Source organism: Zeus faber, assembly GCF_960531495.2.
Source record: "Zeus faber genome assembly, chromosome: 6".
Classification (NCBI taxonomy): Eukaryota; Metazoa; Chordata; class Actinopteri; order Zeiformes; family Zeidae; genus Zeus; species Zeus faber.
In genome coordinates, this window is record NC_137201.1 from 10,408,053 (window position 1) to 10,433,052 (window position 25,000).

Genomic DNA, 25,000 nt, shown 5'->3' on the forward strand with positions numbered 1-25,000 from the left:
CAATCATGACACTTACCTGTTTTCAATTAACCTGTTCACCTGTGGAATGTTCCAAACAGGTGTTTTTTGAACATTCCTCAACTTTCCCAGTCTGTTGTTACCCCTGTCCCAGCATTTTTGGAACGTGTTGCAGGCATCAAATTCAAAATGAGTGAATATTTGCAAAAAAAATAAATAAAGTTTATCAGTTTGAACATTAAATATATTGTCTTTGTAGTGTATTCAATTGAATACAGGTTGAAAAGGATTTGCAAATCATTGTATTCTGTTTTTATTTACATATTACACAATTGGGGTTTGTATATTGTGTTTTGTCTCGGTGGGATTCCCGAGACACATTATTCTCCGCCCGTTGATGTGTCTCTCCCTCGTCCTCACCCCTTCGGCGGCCGTTTCTCTGAAATCTCTGAAATTACTCATATACACTCATATACACCCCCCCCCAGGTGTACGAGAGAGGGACCAACGTGGAGCAGTTTGTGACCCGCTTCCTGCTGAAGGAATCGGCCAATCAGATACAGTCCCTGCTCAACTCGGTGGAGAGTGCCGTGGACGCCATTGACGAGCAGCACAGCCAATCAGGGTGAGTCTCAGCCTTAGTATGGGTATTTACTGTGTGTGTGTCTAAGTGTGTGTGTGTGTGTGTGTGTGTGTGTGTGTGTGTGTGTGTGTGTGTGTGTGTGTGTGTGTGTGTGTGTGTGTGTGTGTGTGTGTGTGTGTGTGTGTGTGTGTGTGTGTGTGTGTGTATAAGTATATGTGTGCATCCATCCTGGCATTAGGTGTAAAGTGCTGAGTGTCATTGGCCAAAGTGGCAACCGGGCGCTGGTTCAAGACCCAGTCTATTCCAGTTACACTGTCTGCCACTCGCACACGCACCAATTCGCACGCTCTCCATCTCAGATCCTATACCCCACCCACCCCACCCACCCCCGTCCAATTCCGGCCCCCCCCGTCCCCCCTCATGCTTTCACTCTCTCTGCTCCGTCTCCACAGTCACTACGTCCCCAAGGGGAGCCCTCGCATCCCGGAGAAGCGCTACGACAACGCCGTCCCTGACTACCCCCCTAACAACAGAGTGAGCGCCAAGGAGACCATCAGGGCCATCAACACCGCGTCAGGTGAGGAACACACACACACACACACACACACACAGACACACACACACACACACACACACACACACACACACACACACACACACTCACACACACACACACACACACACACACTACACTCAGATAAACCCTTTGACCTATACAGAAAGGTCTGTCAAGGAAATGGCACCTTGCAGACTCAGGTGGTGCTCGGAGGTGATTGACCTCCAATAATAACACCATACAGTAATCGCAGCTTCTGCCATTTGTGCATCTTGGCTCTAAAGGACACAGTGGCTTCATGTTAAAGGGGAATAACACACATTTTTCGTCATTAAATTGTCCAGAACTTGTTGTCCGGTCCATAGAACCTATTCCGACACTCAGTTCTATGGACCACATAACAACTCGGGGGGGATGTAATTATGGCCATTTTAACGCTGAAAATGGCTTGCATTCCCCCTTTCAGAACAGTTTTATCCTACGAAGGCCAAACCAGTGCCCACACGTGCAAATTATACACACACATACACACCAACTGTACGTGCACAAACACAATTGCTGCCTTCCTGAAATGGCCCCACTTTGGATTTGGCCGCTGATTCAGTCACCTGCAGGAAACAAACGCAACGGTGATTTCACACAGAGCGGAAGAAACGACGGATGGAGGAGAGCGGGAGGCAGGTGGAGGAAGCACTGAAGGACTGAAGGAATAAGTGAAAGAAAGGCGTTTAGGAAAGGGGGGAAGGAAGACTGCCCTTGCCTTTCCTTTAGTGTTTGTCATCTGCCCTTACTCCCTTTTCGTCTCCCACCCTCTCCCCTCTCTTTTGATTCCCTCCATCTTCCATATATATATATTTTTTTTTGCATCTCAATCTCTCATTCTTATTTTCCTCTCCCCTTTCATGTAAACGTACCCTTTTCAACGCCCGTTAGTGGACACCTTCACCAAAACACCTCTGCACTCGTTGGAGCAAATGAGGCGGAGGTGCTAAAGGCTGCGGGACGTGACGTTTATTTATCTGGACTCTGGAACCTCGTCGCTGAGTCGCGCGATAAAATTAACCAAAAAAAAAACAAAACACTATAAAACGAGTGAGGCCCGGAGGGGGAAAAAAAGGCAACAGAGGATGCAAAGGTCTCCGATGGACACTGGTATTGGCAGCTGTCCGGCTGACAGGCGATGTAGCGGTCAACCTCTTCATTAAGCACCGCAGAGGTCAGCTGCCGGGCAGGGAAGCTGACTCTTGTTTGCTCAAGGGCAAACTCGGGAGCAGGAAACAAAGAAACTGTTATCGACGTAGGGACCTTTCCCACCGTCCTAAGTGTTCACAGGCTTCTTGGCTGTTCCAAGCGATACGATGTTAGAGTATGGATTCTTGGTTTTATATGCCCCTGTGTTGGGAAGACTTTTTCGTTTTCCATTTCACAGCGTTAAATCGCATTGATATGGAAACACAACTTATCTTTCCATTGATTTTCTTGCTGCGACGCACCGGTCCACTGAGTCACGTTTCTTCAAGGTCCCTGGCCAACAAATTAAAATAGATAATAGAACACCTACAATGTGAAATATGAATCAATCAATTAACTAACTGATCAACCTTTATTTCACCTTGAGAAACCATTGAAGTAGAATCCTCATTAACGGTGGTATCAAGTCACAACAGAAATTAAAAATTAAATTAAATAGAAATGTATGACTGAGAATGAATTTATACATGAACCAATACAAAATAGAAATATGAAAAAAAATCTGTAAAATCAATAAAAAAACAACAAACAGAATTATGTCATTTTTTTATTATAATTATAATTGTAATTAACTCAAAGATCAAGCATTTTAATTGGCTCAGTGGCAATGAGAATTTTACATTTAAATAGGCTTGCATATTGTTCCACATAAACTGAAAGCAATTTTTCCTATTTTTGTATGATGTGCACATTAAGAGTTTTTGTAAAAAAAATCAAGGAGCTTTCCATTTTGTAAATATTATTTCTATTAATTTCAGGCATCATGACGCACAAACACGACAAAATCCTGAAGAAAAGAGCAACGTCTGAATTATTCTTCATTTACACCAAAGAAATCTGTCAGAAACGGAATAAACGACTGAATTGAAAATGCGCTGCCCAAGTGCCCAGCGGGCGTGCGGTGCAACCCCAACACTTGGGGATTCTGAGCGTAACAGAGTGGACAGTCAAGGGCCACAGAGCCGTTGTCAGATAGGTTATTGATTTCCTGAGTGATCGGTAGAGCAGAGAAGGAGAGGATCGATTGACAGGGCTGTAATAATAGAGACATGTGAGCCCCCAGCAGCAGCATAACACAGCAGCCGGAACACTTCTTTACACTTTCTCATCCGTTTCCTATAGCAGACGCTTGACGGTAAGAGCAACGTCACGTGAAACACGTTGATTAATAATGCCACAACGGTGCATCGATAACAGCCTCAGGCAGCCGTGTTTACTCAAGGCAAATCGATTATTTTTGAATTTTTGTTTCTGACATATTCTGTTAATAACTACCGAGGATGTACGGCGCCGTGACTTTCAGGCTTTCGGTTTGCCAGTACAAAAGGTTAAAAGCCTTTAGTACACAGCTCTGTGGAATGCTCCATCCTGATTGGTCAACAGTGGCAGTTATTTCTGAATATTGACCACTTTCTTTCTCTCCCTTTTGGAGGTGTCCCTAAGATTTTCTCTTGGAGTCTTCAACTAATGATAAAAAAAAAAAAGATTCAATAACAAAAACTTTGCAACCTTCTGTTTCTTTCTTAGGGGATGTATGTGAGTGTGTACATGCACATACAGTCTAAATGATATCAGTTGTTATCGTTATTTGCTTGTTTTTTACTCGTCGGATTAACTTCTCAAAAAACATCCACGTGTTCTGACCGTGTGATTTGTGCTCTATGACGTCGTACTGTAGATTGAAAATGTTTTTAATCATTCTATATGGAAGTACAGGGACAGTCTCCACGAGAAGGTAACTTCGCCAGAGATCCAGCTTGGACTTTCACATTTGTACTTCAGTGCCTCATGTAATAAACCTCACCAGGGACCCAACTACCTCCCAAAACCTCTTCCATCTTTTTTTTTTAATTACATCCCTGTAAATGAAGGGTGAAACCGGCTTCCACAACGATGAGTTTTTCGTCCATTTTCTCTCCGTCGCTCTCCTCCATTCCTCGTCCTCTCCTTGGCTCTTCTTTGCTCTCCATCGCTCTCCCTTGCTCTGCGTCGCTCTCCTTCATTCCCCGTCGCTCTCCGTTGCTCTCTGTCACTATCCTTGACTCTCCGCCGCTCTCAATCTCTCTCCTTCACTCACCTTCACTATCCTTCACTCTCTGTCGCTCTCCTTCATTCCCCGTCGCTCTCCATCACCCTCCTTCTCTCTGCTTCGCTCTCCTTCGCTCCTTTGTTTCCCATCGCTCTCCTTTGCTCTGCTTCGCTCTCCTTCACTTTCTTCGTCACTCTCCTTCACGCTCCTTCACTGTCTTTGTTGCTTTCCTTCACTCTCTGTCGCTCTCTGTCACTCTCCTTGGTTCTTTGCTCTCTGTCGCTCTCCTTCGCTTTCCTTTGCTTCTCTGTCGCTCTCCTTCGCTCTCTGATGGTCTACGACGGTCTCCTTTGCTCTCCATTGCTCTGCATCGCTCTCCTTCATTCCCCGTCGCTCTCCGTTGCTCTCTGTCACTATCCTTGACTCTCCGCCGCTCTCAATCTCTCTCCTTCACTCACCTTCACTATCCTTCACTCTCTGTCGCTCTCCTTCATTCCCCGTCGCTCTCCATCACCCTCCTTCTCTCTGCTTCGCTCTCCTTCGCTCTCCTTTGTTTCCCATCGCTCTCCTTTGCTCTGCTTCGCTCTCCTTCACTTTCTTCGTCACTCTCCTTCACGCTCCTTCACTGTCTTTGTTGCTTTCCTTCACTCTCTGTCGCTCTCTGTCACTCTCCTTGGTTCTTTGCTCTCCGTTGCTCTACTTCGCTCTCTGTCACTCTCCTTCGCTCTCCGCCGGTCTCCTTCGCTCCCGGCCGCCACCTTCAAGTGGAAATGAATGACTTCCAGCTACGTAAGAAGCAGAGGCTTTGCAGTTGCTGAACATGCTGCCATGCTTGACATACAAGTGATAAAATCATTTAAAATCAATCAATCAATCAATCAGTCAATCCTTCACTCTCCGTTGCTCTGTGTCGCTCTCTGTCACTCTTCATCGCTCTCCTTCACTCTCTGTTGCTCTGTGTTGCTCTCCATTGCTCTCCTTCGCTCTGTCGCTCTCCGCCACTCTCCTTCTTTCCTGTCGCTCTCAGTCACTCTCCTTTGCTCTCCTTTGCTCCCCGTCGCCCTCCTTCGTTCCCCATCGCTCTACTTCACTCTCCTTCACCCTCCATCGCTCTCTATTGCTCTGTGTTGCTCTCCTTCCCTCTGACGCTCTCCGCCGCTCTCTTTCGCTCTCCTTCTCTCTCTTTTGCTCTCCTTCGTTCCCCATCACTATCCGTCGCTCTCTATCACTCTCCATCACTCACCTTTGCTCTCCTTCACTTTCCGTCGCTCTGTCACATTCCTATGCTCTCATTTGCTCTCCGTTGCCCTCCTTCGTTCCCCATCGCTCTGCTTCACTCTCCTTCACCCTTTGTCCCTCTTCTTCACTCTCCTTCGCTCTCCGTCGCTCTCCCTCACTCTCGTCACTCTCATCGCTCTCTTTTGCTCTCCGTCACCCTCCTTCATTTCCCTTTGCTCTACTTTGCTCTCCTTCACCCTCTGTTGCGCCCCTTTGCTCTCCATCGCTCTCCATCGCTCTCTGTTGCTCTGTGTCGCTCTGTGTCGCTCTCCTTCGCTTTCCTTCCCTCTGTCGCTCACCGCTGCTCTCTTCCGCTCTCCTTCACTCTTTTACGCTCCTTTGTTCCCCATCGCTCTCTGTCGCTCTTTACCACTCTCCATCACTCACCTTTGCTCTACATTACTTTCCGTCGCTCTTCTTTGCTCTCTGTCGCTCTCCATCGCTTTCCTTCGCTCTCCTCTGCTCCCCGTCACTCTCCTCCATTCCCCGTCGCTCTCTGTCGCTCTATTTAAGACCAATAGACATTTAAGACATGTAAGACCTGCTCGTTTAATACACTTGAACATTGTTAAAAAAAAAAAAAGGGGCGCTTTTGGAGTATCCATTTCCTATCTTGTCTACCCTTTTTCCAATGAGCACATTTGCTTTTGCATTGTCTACATCCAAGCAGAATTCCTCTTTTTGTGCATTTTGGTTGGTTAACTAGTTCATATACTATAAAGTTAGTTGCATCAGAGTGTATGAGGCAGTGCTGGAAATTCAATGAAGATGGCGTTGCCAACAGCCCCTTTGAGTACCGCTCCAGGAAATGAAAACATAAAGCAAGCTGTGTCACTGTGAGGCGTCAAGCTGCGGGTTTGTGAGGCGACTGCTACCTTCCTCTGCCAATGAACAGTTTATTCTATACTTAACTTTAGACATTGCTACTACAAAACCCAAATGTACTTTTGTCACTTTTAATAAAAAATGCAGGAAAGACTCGCAAACAATATTCAATAAGTCTGTTGTTGTGCAACCATTGAATTTTAATATAAAAATACGTTTAAGGCGCTAAAAATGTCCTAGCACACAGAAACTGCAGAAAACACTTGTGATTAATGTCACACTGGTGCTCAGCTCCGTTGAATTGGGTCTGAGAAGGAGAATGAGAATGGATCAGAGTGAGGGTTATTTTCTGCTGCTGTTGTTTTTATTGTGTTCTGGCGTGGCGGCTCTGAAGCACCTTGATGCTCATTTGTATGTAAATGCTCGAAACTCACAAGATGAGCCTCACTGGGGGTAAGTGGGGAGTATCGGGGGAAATAGGGAATGTGTTTAAAGGTATACATTTTGAAGAAATACACCCTTCACTAAATAGCAAATGGTGCAGAGTGGCAGATCCGTGATCTGGGTAGCAGAAAAAAAAAAATCTTTTGGCTACTGCCTGTGTCCATCTGTCTCCTCTCTGAGAATAAATAGATTAACTTTCAAGGCCGAAAGGCCAAGATAACCGTGTGATTAAATGCAGCTGTATTCCCATTTAGTGGCACAATGTGGATTATTTGGCCCTTGACCATGATGGCATTTATCTTGATGTAGGAGAAATGTCCTGTCCAGGTTTGACTAGGTTTAGAATTTGACATACAGCTCTAAATAAATAAAAAAATCAGGGTAATAAATATTTTTGAGAAAATAATGTATATATATATATATAGATATATCTATATCTTTTTATGTGTCAGATGCACTGGATTTCAACCTTATGCATGTAGAGTAACATTCCCCATATACAATATTTTATATAAAATAAATGTCATTATTTTTTTATAAAAAACATAAACAAAGATGTTACATTTACTGTAAGTGGCTCGACTCATTTTTATGTTGTTTTTCTATTTTAAAAGAGGGGGAAAATGCTAATCAATGATGCAATAATCCACAATCAATCCTATGGATACTGCTATGGAAAACTATTTATTTTCCATGTATTGTTTTTCTCTGATATTTTTAGGATCCGTTCCTTATTAGTGTCAGGAACAGGACAGCAGCCCCGGCTTGAAGTCCCACAGGGACATTTGGATGCGTACCAGTGCAATAGACTCAGACATTGGCCCTTTGGGCTTCCTGAAGATGAGGGGTCTGCAATGCAGATGCAATAATGGAGTCTTTCCAAGTGCTGCATTGGGGATGGGCAGGATAGCGGAAGAAAGCCCATTCACAGAAGATAAGGTTATATTTCTGGGGGAAGGGAGTCGAGAGGACCAGAGAGAGACCATAACTGATTTAGCGTCAGATGTAATGCTGTTAGGATATAAAGCAGTAAATCACATCCGTCATTGGAAGAACTTTCACAAGGCGTCATGGGAGAGTTTCAATAAAGTTGCATCGGCCCCCGAACAAGACACGAGATAGATTCAGGCTGCATTAAAGGAATAGTAACAGGAAGGTTTAATTCACGCCGCAGTCCAGCCTTTTCTCCAAAATGGACACGCCTCCATACTCCCATTTGGAGTCGATTTGTCCCCTATTGCAGTTCGGTATAGATTCCACAATCTGTGTTCAGTTCAAAAACTCATTCCACATTTCCAGCAAAGTTAACATCCGACAGTCGCACTTTGCAAATTCCAGGTGTTATTTAAAAAAGGAAATTGGATTTATTGCAACATCTTCTCTTTGCCGTTGTTATATTCATTGCTGTGCCACAGTGTTGTTTCTGATTTTAGACCCAAATGACTAACCTGTCTTACTGGTAATGACGGGAATGAAACGATGATTGATGTAAACAAACTCTGACTTTTCGATCATCAGTATGTGGGAATCCGTCACATTGCAGTCTTCTGAATGCAGTTTAAAGCTTGAAGCTTGAAGCCTGTTCATTGTAAAATGAGGGGCCACAGAGTGATGAGGTATAGTCGCAGACATTTCTTTGACTAAACACATTTTTTGTAACAACTTTGTTGACAGTCATCACATCAGACTGACATCACATATCAACCCAATCATCATATACTATATTAGGGGTGTGAAACAATTAAAATAATGAATTGTGATTAATCGCGCACTATTTTTTGAGTTAATAGCAATTAATCGTAATCATTAAAGGTACTCAAATTTGCCCCTAAAGAAGGCTTTTTCTATTTATAAGGCAGTGCATCGAATTATAACCGTACTACAGTATGTTGACGATGTTGAGAACGGGAACACAAAATAATCTTTAACAGAATTTATTTAATGGCCTTTTCACTATGGTTCTTCCCAGCACTCTGGTCCTCCCGTTGCTGCACTCATGCGTAGGAGAGACATTCGTTTGTTGGGGACCTTCCTTCTTTTACAATGAGTGCAGCCCCGACTGATTGACTGGATTCTATTTATTTATTTATCTTATTTTATTTATTTCACCCACAACACCCCGCTGATACGCCAAACATCTGTCTCATCCGTCAGCCACCGCATCTGTTCAGGGATATTTTTGACCTAGAGTCATGAGGCAAGGCCACTGCGCCGCACGCTGACACCGACGGGGCTCGGAAAAATGTGTCAAGCTGAGCCCCAAGCACTGCAGAGGAGAAGCACCTCCATTATTAACGGGAGCGGCTTCAGAGAGAAGCTGGAGGCACCGGGAACACGGTCGTACTGTACATGGTCCTCGTAAAGCTCTGGCCTTCCATCGCTGACCGCCGAGAAACTGGACCAGCGCTGAGTCAGGAAGGCTCAGTGGCTAATGGCTTCAGGTCCGATATATATGTATATATATATATATATATATATATATATACACATATATATACGGGAATATATATATATTTCGCAGATGGTTCGGAAATTCTGGATGGTTCTACTGGTCGGTCCCAGATCCCACTCCCACCAAACCAAACCAAACCCTGGCTCTTATAACTGTCACCTAGAGATGACATAGTGTTATTCTCCTGCACAGCCAGACCGTCAAGCCCCTGTCGACGACCGCCGAGCAATAAATGGCACATGAATCATCCAAAGCTCTCCCTCCCTCCCTCTCCTATCTCTCTCTCTCTCTCTTTCTCTCTCTCTCTCAAGCAAAGTTTTAACACATCCGTTTGACACCCTCTCCAACTTCTGCCGCCCCTCTCTCTTTCATAAACCGCGCTCTATCTCACTCTTTCACTCTCCGCTATATCATTAATCAATGGGCTCGACAGGTCTATTGATTAATGGCTCTGAATAACTTAATCCCTTTCTTCTGTTCTCTCTCTCTCTCTCTCTCTCTCTCTCTCTCTCTCTCTCTTTCTGTGTCCTTTCTCTCTCTCTCTCTCTCTCTCTCTCTCTCTCTCTCTCTCTCTCTCTCTCTCTCTTTCTGTGTCCTTTCTCTCTCTCTCTCTCTCTCTCTTTCTGTGTCCTTTCTCTCTCTCTCCATCTCTCTCTCTTTCTGTGTCCTTTCTCTCTCTCTCTCTCTCTCTCTCTCTCTTTCTGTGTCCTTTCTCTCTCTCTCCATCTCTCTCTCTCCCTCTCTCTCTGGTGACCCTCCCTCTATCACAGTGCCAGAGCCCTCTCTTCTCTTCTCATGCATGCATTATTTATCTCCGTACCCCTGAGTCATTTGTCCATTCCTTTCTTTTCATGCTCCGTCAGTCAAGGTGTCTCTCTCGCTCTCTTTCTCTTTCTCTCGAACCTCCAACCCATCCTCCCACTCTCCCTCTCTCTTACACCCTCACAAATGTTCGTTTTTCATCTCTTAATACCGCCGAATCGCCGTCTCCTCCTTCTGAAGCCGACCAGAGAACACAGTTGGGAGCGGCTATGCAGAAACGAAGGGAAGAAAGAAGGGAGGAAAGAAAGAGCAAACAAAAGAAAGAAAGAGAGTCAAAGCGTTCAGAGCGGCGGGATTCAGGAGGGAACAAGAGAACCGAGGGGGTGTAGCTGGAGACAGATATGAGTGTGGGGGTGAAGGGAAGAACGAGGCAGAACTCAAAAGGGAATGAAAGAGGGCTTAAAATAGACCTACACCTTTTTATTCGTCAAAGGTGGGATGCTGCATTGTTTTTGCTGACAACAAAAAAAAACACACACACACACACACACGCGCACACGCACGCACACACACACATGCACACACACACACACACACACACACACACACACACACACACACACACACACACCTCAGTTTCTGACTCCTCTCCTTGCATTCCTGTCACTCAACTAAGAAGTTCGGATTCTTTAAAAAATTTTAAACGATCAGTTGTGAAGGAATACTCCCACTGGCAGTTAGCCATAGTGTTGTGTGTGTGTGTGTGTGTGTGTGTGTGTGTGTGTGTGTGTGTGTGTGTGTGTGTGTGTGTGTGTGTGTGTGTGTGTGTGTGTGTGTGTGTGTGTGAGTGTGTGTGTGTGTGTCTGGGGCCTGCCCATGGAAGCGGGTGGCAGACTTAACTGGAGCGTGGAGTGTACTCTATGTACTCTGTTGAAGAACACGTGTAGGTGTATGTGCACAGCGGTGCACGTTAACCATCAAAGAGCAGCATGAGCTGCTACAGCACCATAGCTTTCCCCCCACTCTGCTGCTGAGGCGGAGGCTGAGGCTAAGGCAGGGAACACTGCTGGAAGAACTGTTTTTTTTCCAGCACTTGACACACCCACACACCACCTATTAGTTGACGTCAAAAATCCTGAATTGAATTATCTTTTTAATGCACTTCACAAATTCAATCTAAGTAAACATTTCATTAAATGGACTAAAGTGCTGTATACAGGTCCTAGGGCCAGAATATTAATAAACCAAATCAAACCAAATATTAGTGCTGAACGATTCATAAAATGTAAACCAACACAGCAATTTAACAGAACGCAATTTTAGCAAAGCCTGTTATTAAAAATAAATTGTTTTGTTTTCTTATGTTACATAATCCAACCAATAGGGCTACATTGTGTAACAGGGCCGGCTCTTCCTATAGGTGAGCTAGGTGCTTGTGCTTTTGTGTACTTATATTTTCTTTATTATTGTGCTTGTCATTAGGGGTCCAGGAACACAACAATGACATAAGCTACGAAAACGGTTGAGGTGTCGTTTGAACTGGTGTGTTACAAGCATCTTGCGGTTTAAGTTGAATCCAAATCGATAAACATATGGAGCAGAAATTAGTGGAAAACCACCCAAATTTTACCCCAAGTATTCAGCTTGTTGTGCTTGACTGACATGCTACTATTCGTAAGCAAAATAAACAACATGAGATTTACATTAAGATGCTTTATGACATCATCATACTATTTACTATAAATTTACAGCTTCTGATTCAGAATTTACGTTTGCACCGTGTCCAGTGTGAGGTGTAGACTCCGTCACTCTGCAGTGGTTAGTGACAACAAACTATGCCTTTACGTGTATATTTATGTACTTTCTTACCTGGTAGATTTCTATGGACCTGTTCGATTGATATTTTATCTTGGATTAATGAAAAATATTAAAAACAGTGGTCCACAAAAACTTGTGACCACGTCAAGTGGAGTCCACTCGAAAGTACAAGTGAGTGATGCGTTCAAGATCCAGCCAGGCGTCGGAACAATAGAAGCCGTGATATGTTAAATACTCACAGAAATACCACAATGTTTTTTGTATTTCATGGAAACGTAAGTTATTGAAAGTGTAATCCAAGAAAAAATGTCACCACCAAAATTACGTAAATTCGACATGTACCTTAAATCTCCATAAATATGCAAAGCTACATAAATACATCATCATTGATGCACACTGAGACTGAGACTGTCCATGTACTTATACACAACAGCCTGCAGCAATATTTATGATTATTACTATTATTATTATTTGTATTATTATTATTATTATTATTATTATTATTGTTACAATTTTTTTTACTATTATTATTATTATTATATACCAATTTATTTCTTTTTTTTTTTAATATCGCCAAACATATTCTTATTATTTATTCTTATTGTTGTTATTGTCATTTTAAATATAATTTATATTTACTTGTTTTATTATTAGTTTATATAGAGGCTACATTTATAGACAGATACAATTGCCATTTAATATTGATTATTATTATTATTTATATTGTTTCTTCCTTTATTTCTGCTTGTATCCCCCTTCCACACAATGTTTGCATGTTTGTCTTTTGTCTGTTTTTGTAAGTCTTAAAAAAGAGATGATGTCTGTCATGTCATCATTTGCACATTTTCAAATGTTTCTGTACCTCGGTCTCCATTCTCAATAAAAAAGATTCAAGTTCAATCAACAGTCCTGAATTTCCCGAGCACAGTGTGCTCTGTCCACTCTCAATTTTGATGTGAAATATTATTTCCATGAGCTTATAAAAGATGCTTTTATCCACTAGTGATGAAAGGTTTGACTCTTTTTTGAGATTCGGTTGCTGACGAGTCACTCAGTAAATGGATTTGTTACATTTTCCAACTTTTTCTTTTGTTTCATTCAGTTGGTGTAACACACGGTGAGCGAGGGAGGACTTCCTGAACGATGAACAAGAGTCAGAAGAGTCGGTTCGGCGCTAAGTTTGAACGGAATTTACAAACTGTAAATCCGTCACATGCGATATGAATTATGCAAAATGCCTTGGTCTTCTTTCCATATTGATTTAATCCCCCGTAATCATTTTCAGTATGTGACTCATGAGTCTTAAGATTCACTCAATCCCGCTAACTCTCACTCTCAGTAGCGCAGATGAAACTTCAGACATTGAATTAGAACGTCTTCACAGACGCACGTTTGTCGGCTCTAGAGCAAAATGTTGACGCTTTTGGCTAAAAAAAAAAAAGGTGTTTAAACTTCTCCTTTGTCTATTAGCACAGCGGCCACTGATGAAGGAGGAGACGCTGACCTCTTTAATTTCACGGGGAGGCTTCATTTTCAAGTTAATTCCCCAATAAGAGAGTGTCGATCCCGGACTGTCTCCTTGGTAACGGGCGATGGTTTGTTTGACCAATGAGAGTGCTGGTAGCGATGGTGAAGGTTGTGGTGTGTGTAGTGTCCCCTAATTGGCTGGCACTTAAATCTTTTAATGAATAGCAAGCAGTGGGCGCTCAAATCAGCTTTAAGGTGTGTGTGTGTGTGTGTGTGTGTGTGCATGTGTGCATGTCTGTGTGTATGCGTGCGTGAGTGCGGTGTGTGTGTGTGTGTGTGTGTGTGTGTGTGTGTGTGTGTGTGCGTGCGTGTATGTGTGCATGTGTGTGCTTGTGTGTGTGTGTGGTGGGGAGTTGGTAAGAGGATTGCAGTTAAGGAGGCAGGCAGAGAGAGGAGAGAGACTAAAAGCAAGAAGCATAGGAGCGAGAGAACAGGGCGCAAGAGGGAAGGATGATGAAGGAGGAGGGGCGTGGCCACAGGACTGAACGGGATCAAAGTGAATGACAGGGAGGGAAATGGACGAGCAGTGGGCAGACACGGTGTTATGGTCCTAGATAGTTTGCGATGAATTATACTGTGGGAATGTAAATGCACGGAAATGAAAGATCCCTTCCCACCCATATCTTCTCACTGCTAAGTTCTAAACTCTAAGTTTGGTGTTTGAAAAAAACCCCCGGGGAGGAACCTGGCTTCCCATCCATCGCTGTCCTCCTCTCGCCCGTCTCTCAACACGTCGGATTCCTGGACGATAAACAGATATAATTGGCTATTTATCATCATCGGCCCTATTTATCAGTCCTTTTCCATTAAATATTCATGGTGCGGCCGACCCGCAGAGGCGAACAAACAGAGAGAGAGAGAGAGAGAGAGATAAAGAGGGAGAGAGGAGAGGAGGAAGAGAGGAGAAAACACACAACGTAGTGTTTATTTGATTACATTTTTTTTAAGTTTGCATCAAGGGCGTTTGTTCAAATATCCGCTCATTAGTTTTCCATTGCCATGCGGTGTCAGGCTACACGGTCATACTTCTAAACAATATTCTGAAATATTCCAGTTTACCTGCCTGTGTTTTCCCTTTACTCTATTCTGAATTTCCATACGGTGGCCCTGAGAGCTCAACGCACTGCAACTTAAGAATACACGTGCAAATATACAAAACACAAGAAAATTACCAAAAACACAACCACACAAACACAACCAGCATTAATGGAAAACACAACCCCAAAACTACATATGAATATTATATGGATAATATATTGAAATGTTAACCCTAACTTAATCCATGCTTTGAAAGACTTGTTAAAAGTGTACTAATATGTTCAAGCATATCGTAAGTACAATTTTGAACACACTTTCACAACAATTCGCTTTGTGTAATAACACAGTAGCACAAGGTATAATATATGAATTATGGATACATGAAAAGCATACTAAATATACTAAGTACAACTTAAGGTTTTTAAAAGAAAAGTATTAGATAATCATGTTCTTTTTCCTGCTGTGTGTGTGTGTGTGTGTGTGTGTGTGTGTGTGTGTGTGTGTGTGTGTGTGTGTGTGTGTGTGTGTGTGTGTGTGTGTGTGTGTGTGTCAGGTGTGGTGGAGGTGAGGAAAGAGGGTCTAGAAGCCCAGATCAACCGCCTGGCTGAGCTGATAGGACGCCTGGAGAACAAGGTGAGGAAAATAAACACACACGCACGCACGCACGCACGCACACACACACACACACACACACACACACACACATCCATATAATGTGTGTGTCGCTCTGACGGTTCTTTTCTTCCATCGTTCCGGACTTGGAGCCGTTACCAGCAAATTGGACAACGCTTTGCTTTGATATAGTTAGTCAGAGGGAGAGGAAAAAGGGGGGAGGGAGCTGTGGGAAGGGAGGTTAAAAAGACGGTGATTAGGAGGAGGAGGTAATTGAACAGGGGGGGGTGGGGTGGGGTGGTGTGGGGGGTGGGTTGGGGCAGAGAGCAGGGGGAAGCAATTAGGAAGCTCCTCTTCCTTTCACAGCAGCAGCCCTCTCTGCTCCCTAGTTGCCCCCCTCCCCTTCGCCTTTACCCTCCTCGGCCCCACTCCCATTCTCCCACCATCTGTCCCCCCCGAATCCTCTCCTCCTTCTTCCTTCCTTCACTTGCTCATTCTTCTTCTCTCTCTCTCTCTCTCTCTCTCTCTCTCTCTCTCTCCCTCTCTCTCTCCAGTTCTCTCCGTTTCCTTACTCACCTCTCCGACAGGGCTCCGGCCGACCCGCTGAATCTATGTGCAGCCACCGGCGCTAAGAATAACCCAACCCGCTGTACCGCCATTATAAATAGAGGGAGAGAGGGGAGGTGGAGAGAGAGAGAAGCAAAAAGAAACAGAGGGGAATGGAAGGAGACTGATGTGTGGCCAGGTGTTGGAGAATGTGTCATTGCAGACATGGCGATCGCTGTGAGTTGTACACGTGGAGTTTCTGTACTGTACGTGCACAAGCTTCTTGCATGGGGAAATGGGGTTGAGGTGGGTTTATTGGGCCTCATCAATATGTGAGTGTTTCCCGGAGAGCTTTTCTATTTCCTGGTTTTAATTTGCTGATTCCACCCTTCCACACAGGCGATGAATTATGTATATTCGAACGTCCGCTATTGTAATCTGCAAATTGCTCTTAACAGGATTTTAAATGGAGGGTCATCAGAAATCACTCGCGGTTACGAGCGCGGGCGGGGCCCAAACGCAGGACGCGGACTCAGAGACGTAGAAAGGAGGAAAAAAGGTTTATTTAATGGAGGAGGGTCTGGCGCGGAGGGGAAGTCGGGGAGCGGGATCCGGTGACAGCAAGAGGGAAGACGGGGAACAGAGATGTGTAGACGGTGGGTATCGTGGAAGGGGAAGCGGCGGCAGGCAGACAGGCGGGCAGACAGGCAGGAGGGACGACACTGGGGCATGGAGACACGGGTTAGCAATAAACAAACACTACACGAGGAATCAAGGAGACTTGAACACAAGTTGGCTACTGTGTGGTGCCAGGGAGGTGAAACAACGATCTGGAGAAGAGCGGGTGAAGAGCCGGGGTTTAAATGCTGAGGAGAGGAGGAGATGAGGAGAGGAGATGAGGCGGCGATTGTCTGCATGTGTAAAAAAGTAGACGGGAAGCCACGCCCACGCCAACATACACACACTGAGACATACAGTACAGACTACATACTGTACAGGGAAAGGCAGGAGACACAAGGAAGGGGGACGAATAGAAACACAAGGGAAACCAACAATCGGAGGCACAGCCGGGGCCGTTACACTCCTTAAAGCGGGAGGACCCCGCACTCGCTGAATTTCAGTGCACAGTCAAATTTACACTGTTTTACACTCCTTGGTTAATGCGGCACAAAGTGGATTTAGACTGAAAGAGGCAGTCTGCCGGTTTAACAGTTAAACTGGTGGGCAAATCTTACCCTTCTGTTATGAAAATGATCAAATCTGAGTAACTTTACACACTGATGGGAATTTTGCTCAGTTATTGCTCATTAGCAGATTAACCCATGTGATTACTGTAGATGCAGCCATGGAATAACAGTAAAGTAATGCAAAAAGGTGCAAAATGACAAACTGAACTTCAACAGCCGCCTTGACGTTGCTTAATATGTTTACCCAGCAGGTAGCAACACTTTTCATTGGATATGATGGAACAGACAGGCATTTGAATCTTGAATCTTGTTTATTGGTTTGAAGTTGTAAAGAGCACAAAAAAGGACCGTTATACATCATGAGACTTATTATTCAGTTTATTTCAATACATTTTTTATTGACGAACAAATAAATTATTCGATTTATCATTTCTCCCTTAGCCACTGGTCGGAACTTTCCTTCGAACATTTTGTTGGGTTACCGCCGCGCGCAAAACAACAGATGTCGAATAGGTTCCTGGTGTTTCTTTAGGAGAGAGCGAGGTAGCAAATAAGAGAAAAGATTTTGATAAATTATCTCAGAAACCCCAGAGATAAAGATATCTAACTCATTCCACTCACTACAGTGTAATGAGTTAGATATGTCCTTTTGGCACAAGTTTAAAGTGGAAATCCATTCCATATGTCTGTGTCGGTTTGATTACACCACAAGTCCCATAATTCCATTCAAAATTGCAACGTTTTCGGCTCGACCCTTGCTCACTTTCTTGAGGTTGGTGGGGCTATGATTTGATCTGCGGGCGCTGTTCTTCTTTAGGAATGTTCATCCATATCGGCAGGTTACTGATCACAACTAGCTGCACTGGTTTATCAGGACGGCGAACCCCGCCACCAACAATGGAGACAAGGTTAGAGGAACGAGGGCATAACGCAAATGCATTCAATAGCTGTTTCTTGTAACATGCGAGCTAAACTGGTATCAAATTTGGGATTTTTTTAAACCAAACCATATCTTGCGGATTACCACTTTAAGACCGCCAGACAAACCCCAAAGCCAGTGTTGTACTGCTCACACACCGAGACAGTGGCGCTTGCAGAGGAAACAGCCCAAATCAAACCAAAATATACCAAAACCAAACGCTTGTTTTTAAGTAACCGTATTATATGCACGCTGTCTGTCTGTGCCTGTGTGTGAGACTACTATGTTTCGGAATTAGCGCTGGCCCCTTGCCAAATGTCTGTGAAAAGAAGGGAAAAGGTATTACCAGCCAAAGTTTGAGGCTGAATTTCTTGTTTACTGAATGAGTGAGAGCCACATATTAAATTGTGACGCTTTAATATAAAGCCGCGCGTAGCTGGCACTGCCACGCCCATGGGTCCGACCGGAAATCCCACTGCCAGCAAGTCCTCCTCTTAGTGGCAATTTTTGTTAAATTTTCTTTTTGCTTTCTTTCTCTTCAACTCTCTCTCTCTCTCTCTCTCTCTCTCTCTCTCTCTCCCTCCATCTTTTGCCCTCTCTTTCTCCTTCCTCTCATTGTGATATGTTTATTCATTAAATATTGCAAGAGCCTTTTTTTTTTATGTCGTCTGCATGATAGTCTGTGTGTCTGTGTGACCTAAAACACAGAGATTTCTTTCTATTCTCCCCCAGAAACGTCTTTTTATGAATCATTCGCATCTGGACTTCTCTCCGTCACGATAACAGTGATATCGGGTGCATACTTAATAAAAATAACTCGTGATAATGTCTCTGAGTGATACAAAAGTGATAGAAATCTTAAACTTAAGAAGGCCCTTTGTGAGCACTATATTGGCAATGTCACCGATTGCCTCCTCTGAATCAGTCCTGCGAGGAGCTAAGTGTGTGCGAGGCCAAGTTGCGAGGGCGTGTTTCGCAAGTGTTTTTCACTTGCCACTCGCCAGATTTTTCCTACGCCTCCCTGCTGTGCTTTTTTAAATCTTAGGCGTGACATTACCGAATTCGGCACGATTTATTCACCTCACTGACACCCAGAAAGTCACTGACGCTCTGTGTTTCATTACAGAATGATAGGTGCTAAATAGACAGAGGGAACGGTTTGTTTTCTTATTATTATGAATGACATAAGTGGCAACTACACATACATCCATACAATGTGCATCTTAACACAATTAGTACAAACTGACTCATCCGCTTGTCCCCTAGTGCTCCCACTAACCCTAACCCTAACTTTAACCCTAACCCTAACAATCCATTTATTTTTCTTCCTCTTCATTAAAATGTTTTAAATGTTTTTTTGTGTGTTTTTTTTTTTACTTAAAGGGTGATACCACCCATTTTCAGTATTAAAATGGCCAAAACTATACCCCCTGAACTGTTATGTGGTCCATAGAACCAACTCCTACACTCCTACACTGCTTTTGGGGACAGTCACACTCCAAATAAGGGCATATTCATCTCAGACAGGTAAGGTGGAAATCCAAATAAGGGCATATACGCCACAGCCAGGGAAATGTGCAACACCGAATAAGGGCATAACTTCACAGCCGGGGAAGGTAGAAGTCCAAATAAGGGCATGTACTCCACAGCCAGAGAAGGTGGAACTCCAAATAAGGGCATATACCTCACAACCGGGAACATTTACATTTACATTTACATTTAGTCATTTGGCAGACGCTTTTATCCAAAGCGACTTACAAGGGAGAATAACATTCAGCTACATTGCGACAGAGATTAGTGTAACAACAACATTGGTGTAACAATAAATACTGCAAGGTGGTGCTAAGTAATTGTAGATTAGGACAGGAGGTACTCACTGAAGAGCTGGGTCTTCAGGTGCTTCTTAAAGACAGAGAGGGAGGTCCCCGCTCTGGTCATTTTTGGCAGCTCCTTCCACCAACGTGGAACTACAAATGAGAATAGCCTGGATTGCCGTGGCTGTATGGCCGGCAGAGCCAGGCGACGCCCATTTGACGAGCGCAGCATCCGGGGGGCAACATGTGCTCTTACAAGAGCATTTAAGTAGGCGGGAGCATTACCAACAATCACTCTGTAGGCAAGCATAAGAGACTTGAACTTGATGCGAGCGACTACAGGTAACCAGTGGAGCTCGATGAGCAGCGGAAGGTGGAAGGTGGAACTCCCAATAAGGGCTTATATGTCCACATGGTTACAAGTCACTACGACGATTATATTTTCTGTTGTAAAGTACAGTACATACAGTAGCTGTTGTGTCTAATGTAGCTAATTTCCATGGAAAACCTCAAAAAAGTGCACATTTAATCTTCGACTCACACTGTTTCGAATGGAATTGAGATTATCCATTCATCTCTATGAGGCTCTCCTCATGCAGGAATTAGTTCTATGGACCACACAACAACTCTGGTAAGATTTTGGCCACTTTAATACTGAAAATTTGTGTTTTTTCCCTTTAAAGCCTCATAATTGCCCAGATGCTTTTTCCATCCACACTTAACTCCACCCTCTTCCTAGGATCTCTGCTTTTGTGCTCAGTGTCTGTTGCCTGCTTATGGGATGTTATCGGTGTTGTTGCTGCTGCTGCTGTTTGATGTCCTCGTTCTGGTTCACTGACATGTGGCTGCCGTTGTTGTTGTTTTTGTGTTGTGCTTCTCGTTGCAGACTGTTTGGCTTGATCTGCACCAGAGGCTAACAGACACAGACGGCACCGCCAGCGCAGTAAGTACAGACACAGAAGAGGGACTCGTCTTTATCGGTCCCCAAACAAACGCACGCCTCCCCTCCTCACCGGAACAGGGAGCTTCTTAACTAAACTAGGTGGTTGGTTATTATTAAATGTCGATAACTTTATTGTATAATAGGAGCGGTGCCTATTCTCATCCCAAGTCATACATTTTAAATGCCTGTCCAATAAAGATCTATATTTTTCCCGTTCATCCATAAAACAATATTGAAATATTCCATAGTGGTGTCCAATTTGTTGGACCGACAGTTGTCAGAGAGAAGCGATTGTTTTCAACCTAAATATATTATAGACAGAATGAAGAATAAATCATAACTAAACGATGGAACAGCAGAAGGGACAACTATCTGCTGCTGTTTGATTACTGCAAGCTGCCATCCATGCTGATTCATACACACCTCATATATTAGGTTTGGAATGTCGAACTCCAAGTAGAATTTATCACTCCTGAGGAGGGAAATAGTCCAACGTGAGCGCCTCTCAGGTTACAGCTTTATAAAGAGGCAGAGTAACAGAAACTAATTAACATGTAAACCCATTCGCGACAAAACTGGTTCCAGCATCATCTTTGTGAAAAAGATAAACACAAAACAAAACAACCCCCCCCCCCCCCCAAAAAAAACAAAAAACCTCATTAACTCTCGTGTGAGCTCCTTTTCTCCAGGACCCTATTTGCATTGTTACGCAATGTTATTCGAATACTTGAAAGGATCCTGCTATAAAAAGGAACTAGGAGGAGCTGATTTGCATGTGGCGGAGGAGGTTTCTTTACTCAGAACAGCTGCATAACGAAGTTATTGTCTGTGAAACGCCACAGCACGGCGCTGGAGACAGTCGCTCTCCATGGTGCTGAATTTACGGAGCGGGCCTTGTTGAGTGATGAGTCAGCAGCGGCACAGTGAGGGTGGAGTATGAGCTTGTTTTGGAAATTTCATTTAGAAGTAGAGAGTGTGTAACATGCACATTAACACTTGCACCAATTAAGGTAATAGCGTTGTGTTAACATGGTTTTCTGATTTCCAACGGCAGGGCATCTAACCCAAACCCTCAGGTTGGGGATAGAAGTGATCAAAATAGATTTAATGCTACATTTTTTCCAAATGTTTTTCATAGGTGTTTATACAACACTAAAGCTGGGGATGCATTTCAAAATTCTCCCAATCGTAAAATCGTAAAATTTGTCGTAAGACTTACTCTCACTTCCACATCTCGGCAAACATAGACAGTCCAAAGAGCGATGCATACAGATTGAGCTGTCTTTATCGTACAGTTATTGCTGCTAGGTCACTCCATTCAGAAAATAGATTTTAAGAAAAAACAGCTGTGCTGACTCAGGATGAATAAATGGGAAATGGCCACTGAGTGGACAGTGGCTCTTACTGTATGGAAGCCCACTCATTTGCTTACACAGCATGTCCTTTTCATACCTCCCACACAATGCCCTGCAGAGATATTAGCTTGCAATAACTTAATGTTATATTATTGTTTGAAAAATAATGTTGATGAGAAAGGACAAGCATTGTTTGAATGGCTCTAATTCAGAACTTTTGCATTTCCCAACCAGTCAATCAGGAAAGGGGTCAAATGGGACCCCTTTCCTGGGCGACTATTGGTCCATTTATAGTTTTAGAGGTCCCATAATGCTCTGATGCAGGCTAAATAAAACTTCTCTAAATCGCCAATACGGGAAATTAACTGCAGACTCACATCAACTGAAGAGTTGTAAATGAAGCGCGGGATGGTTCTGGCAGATGATGCCCTAATGGGTCAGTCATCTTATGCTGTTAACTCACCCCCTGCAGCTGCTTTGCTCATTGCTATGTCCTTGCTTTCCCTCCACCTTCCCTGTCTCGACCTGTCAGGCTCTACTCTTCTATCCAATGGAAGATTCAAGCTCATCATTCCCATATTTCAAAGCTCCCTAATGTGTTTGCTCAAACCCTTTTTTTATGGTCATAAAATGACCCTTCCGTCGTCAACCTTCATCTTCCCCTCACCTCATAATGTCGTGCCAAGCCATTATATCATTATATTAAATGAGCTCATTTATCAGAGGCTTTCATCCAAAGAAAATTACAATAAGTACATTTGTCATAAGCGTCCAACCCACAGCAAATCGCAGCCATTGCCATCCAACACAGTCGTATTCACACCTTTGTTCTACAGCCCCGATGTACAGTCTCACCTCTTGACACCCTCAGTTCCACAGCAGCTATAGTCCCTCTCAACAAGGTCGTGCTTCTCCTCGTCACCTCTACATCACGCCCTCCCTCCCACAAACCCACGACCATCGCTGACCTCCCCGTTCCCCACCGAGGGGGAGCTGTCCACACTCCATTACACCCTCGTCTCTTCTCTCCGAATCCGGTAGATCTCGGATGCTTAGATCCTCTCCTCGCCACGTCACGGTGGGTCCTCCGCACCCCGTAATGAACAGTAGTATGCGGCGAAGGCGCGCTGACTGGAAAGTGCTCCTTGTACGGCATTTTACTCACCCCATTAGCATGTACATTGACTTTTGAGGCTCTTACGCAACAGACACTCAAGCTTGCAATGGCTTTATAATCATTTGAAGTGGGTGAATCCATCACACCGACAGACAGATTAGTCGCACAAGGGCTTTGATCCAAGGGATCCGGGAGGAGATAGGCATGGCGGAGACGGAGAGGTAGACTTTCTGTGTGAAAGGGCATGATGGAGGAATAAATGACAGGAGGGGGAGCCGGCGCGGAAGAAAATAAGCTTCTCGGGGCAGGAAAAACAAAGGATGAAATCGGAGGGAAGAGAGACAACGTAAACGACCGTAGCGGGAATGGAGGTTATATAAAGAGCCTTCATGTAAATGAAGCAATGAAACGTCGAGAAAGGCAGCGGCGTCATCGAATCGAGGGAGGAAGGTGAGAAAGAGAGCGAGAGAGAGAGAAATTCGCCGCGGAGAATTTTACAGGCAAAGGGATCAGAGAGGGGATGAAAAATCAGCTTGAATGTCAATCGGGAATGTGAATTAGACCGTCTTGCTGGACAGAGGTAGAGAGAGTGAGCGAGGCAGACATTGAAAAGGTGAGGGAGAAGAAGTAGGGCCCCGTGTACAGAGGGTGTCAGCAGGGCGGGCTTTGAAGACTGTGATGAAAAATGTATGGAGAGGTTATAAATATGCAATACAAGCTTCACGCCTTGTGCGGGGTCATACACCTTAGCGCGGCCCTCTTTCACAGACACACTCAGAATTAACCTTAACCTGCTTCGACGCTGACTAAGTCAAAGTAGGAATTCAAGTGCGAAATAGACAACCTTCTTAACACGGCGGGTAACGGCGCCTGGGTACAATGGGGTTACGCTCGGCAAACGGTTGTAGTCCAGGAATATTTTCTGAGTGAATGGTCGGATGAAGAGGGGGTTCACTGTGCGGTAGACATTAGGAGTGTGACGGGGGGGCGTTTGTTTTCTTTACACACATTTGGAAGGCCCATGGCTTGGAATCCGTGGCGTTCCCCAAAGTCCGTTACTTGGCCCAACCTCACGTTTCTGCATCTTTCCTTGACGATCAGGCAAATAAAGGCTCACAGTCCTCGTTAGGCCATTGTTCATAGCCGTCCAACGCAGTGCTGGATGGGTTGCTTGTTCATATCTCTTCTCCCCTCAACCTTCTGAGATTTTCTAAATGAAAACCTCCAACACGAACGTGTGGCGACGAAGGTATTATATAATGTGAAGCTGCATTAGTATACAAATAGTTGGTAAAAAATATTCTTAAGTGAATCTAATAACCCTATCAATATTCATGGGGTGCTCTGTAATTATTTATCTGGCTGCTGGATAGTTTACACCGCCTTTGGCTAAAAGAGATATACCGTACTTATGGTTCTGTACATCTGAATACTTCTGACGGATAATCTGAAGAGGATTTAACAACAAAGTCCGAGAGACAGCTTTCAGATTGATTTCGCAAACAACACATTTCTCAAAATTTTCTAAATAACAACTTCTTATTATGGATCTTTTTTAGATATATTCACACAAAATTCAGTATGTTGTAACACAATATACTACGGAGCAACTGCCAAAATCGCTGAACCCAGAAATGCCAAACATTTTAATCCAATCGGAGATATCACGACAATCATAGTTGGCGCCCCCTAGAGGCTAAACAGTGAGATATAAAGCCATCGTTATCACATTAGCATGTTATTGAAACCACCTCTCCATGGCAAAATTGTACACCTGGGACATTTTGTACAATAATTATATATAGTCATTATACATTTTTTTATATTATTATAATTAGTATATTTGTGATACTACTTGCTTCTACCCAGGCTCCTTAGTGCTTCCTGAGTAACCACAGCCACAACTCCAACCACACCCTCCCACTACCTCTGTTTTTCTCCTCATATCTGTCCGTCTATTTTTCTATTTGAAATTTGAATAGATAT

The 25,000-nt window shown here is 43.9% G+C and overlaps 1 protein-coding gene across 1 annotated transcript in view; it reads left to right on the forward strand.

The window, feature by feature from the left end:
* Window positions 1-25,000, forward strand: part of necab2 (N-terminal EF-hand calcium binding protein 2) — a gene marked incomplete at both ends in the record, with an annotated part of 99,600 nt that overhangs the window by 60,699 nt on the left and 13,901 nt on the right. The window contains 4 exons of the mRNA XM_080003137.1: window positions 447-583; window positions 994-1,118; window positions 15,075-15,154; window positions 20,486-20,542. Coding sequence (XP_079859263.1) covers window positions 447-583; window positions 994-1,118; window positions 15,075-15,154; window positions 20,486-20,542 — 399 coding nt within the window. The remainder of the gene's footprint in view (window positions 1-446; window positions 584-993; window positions 1,119-15,074; window positions 15,155-20,485; window positions 20,543-25,000) is intronic.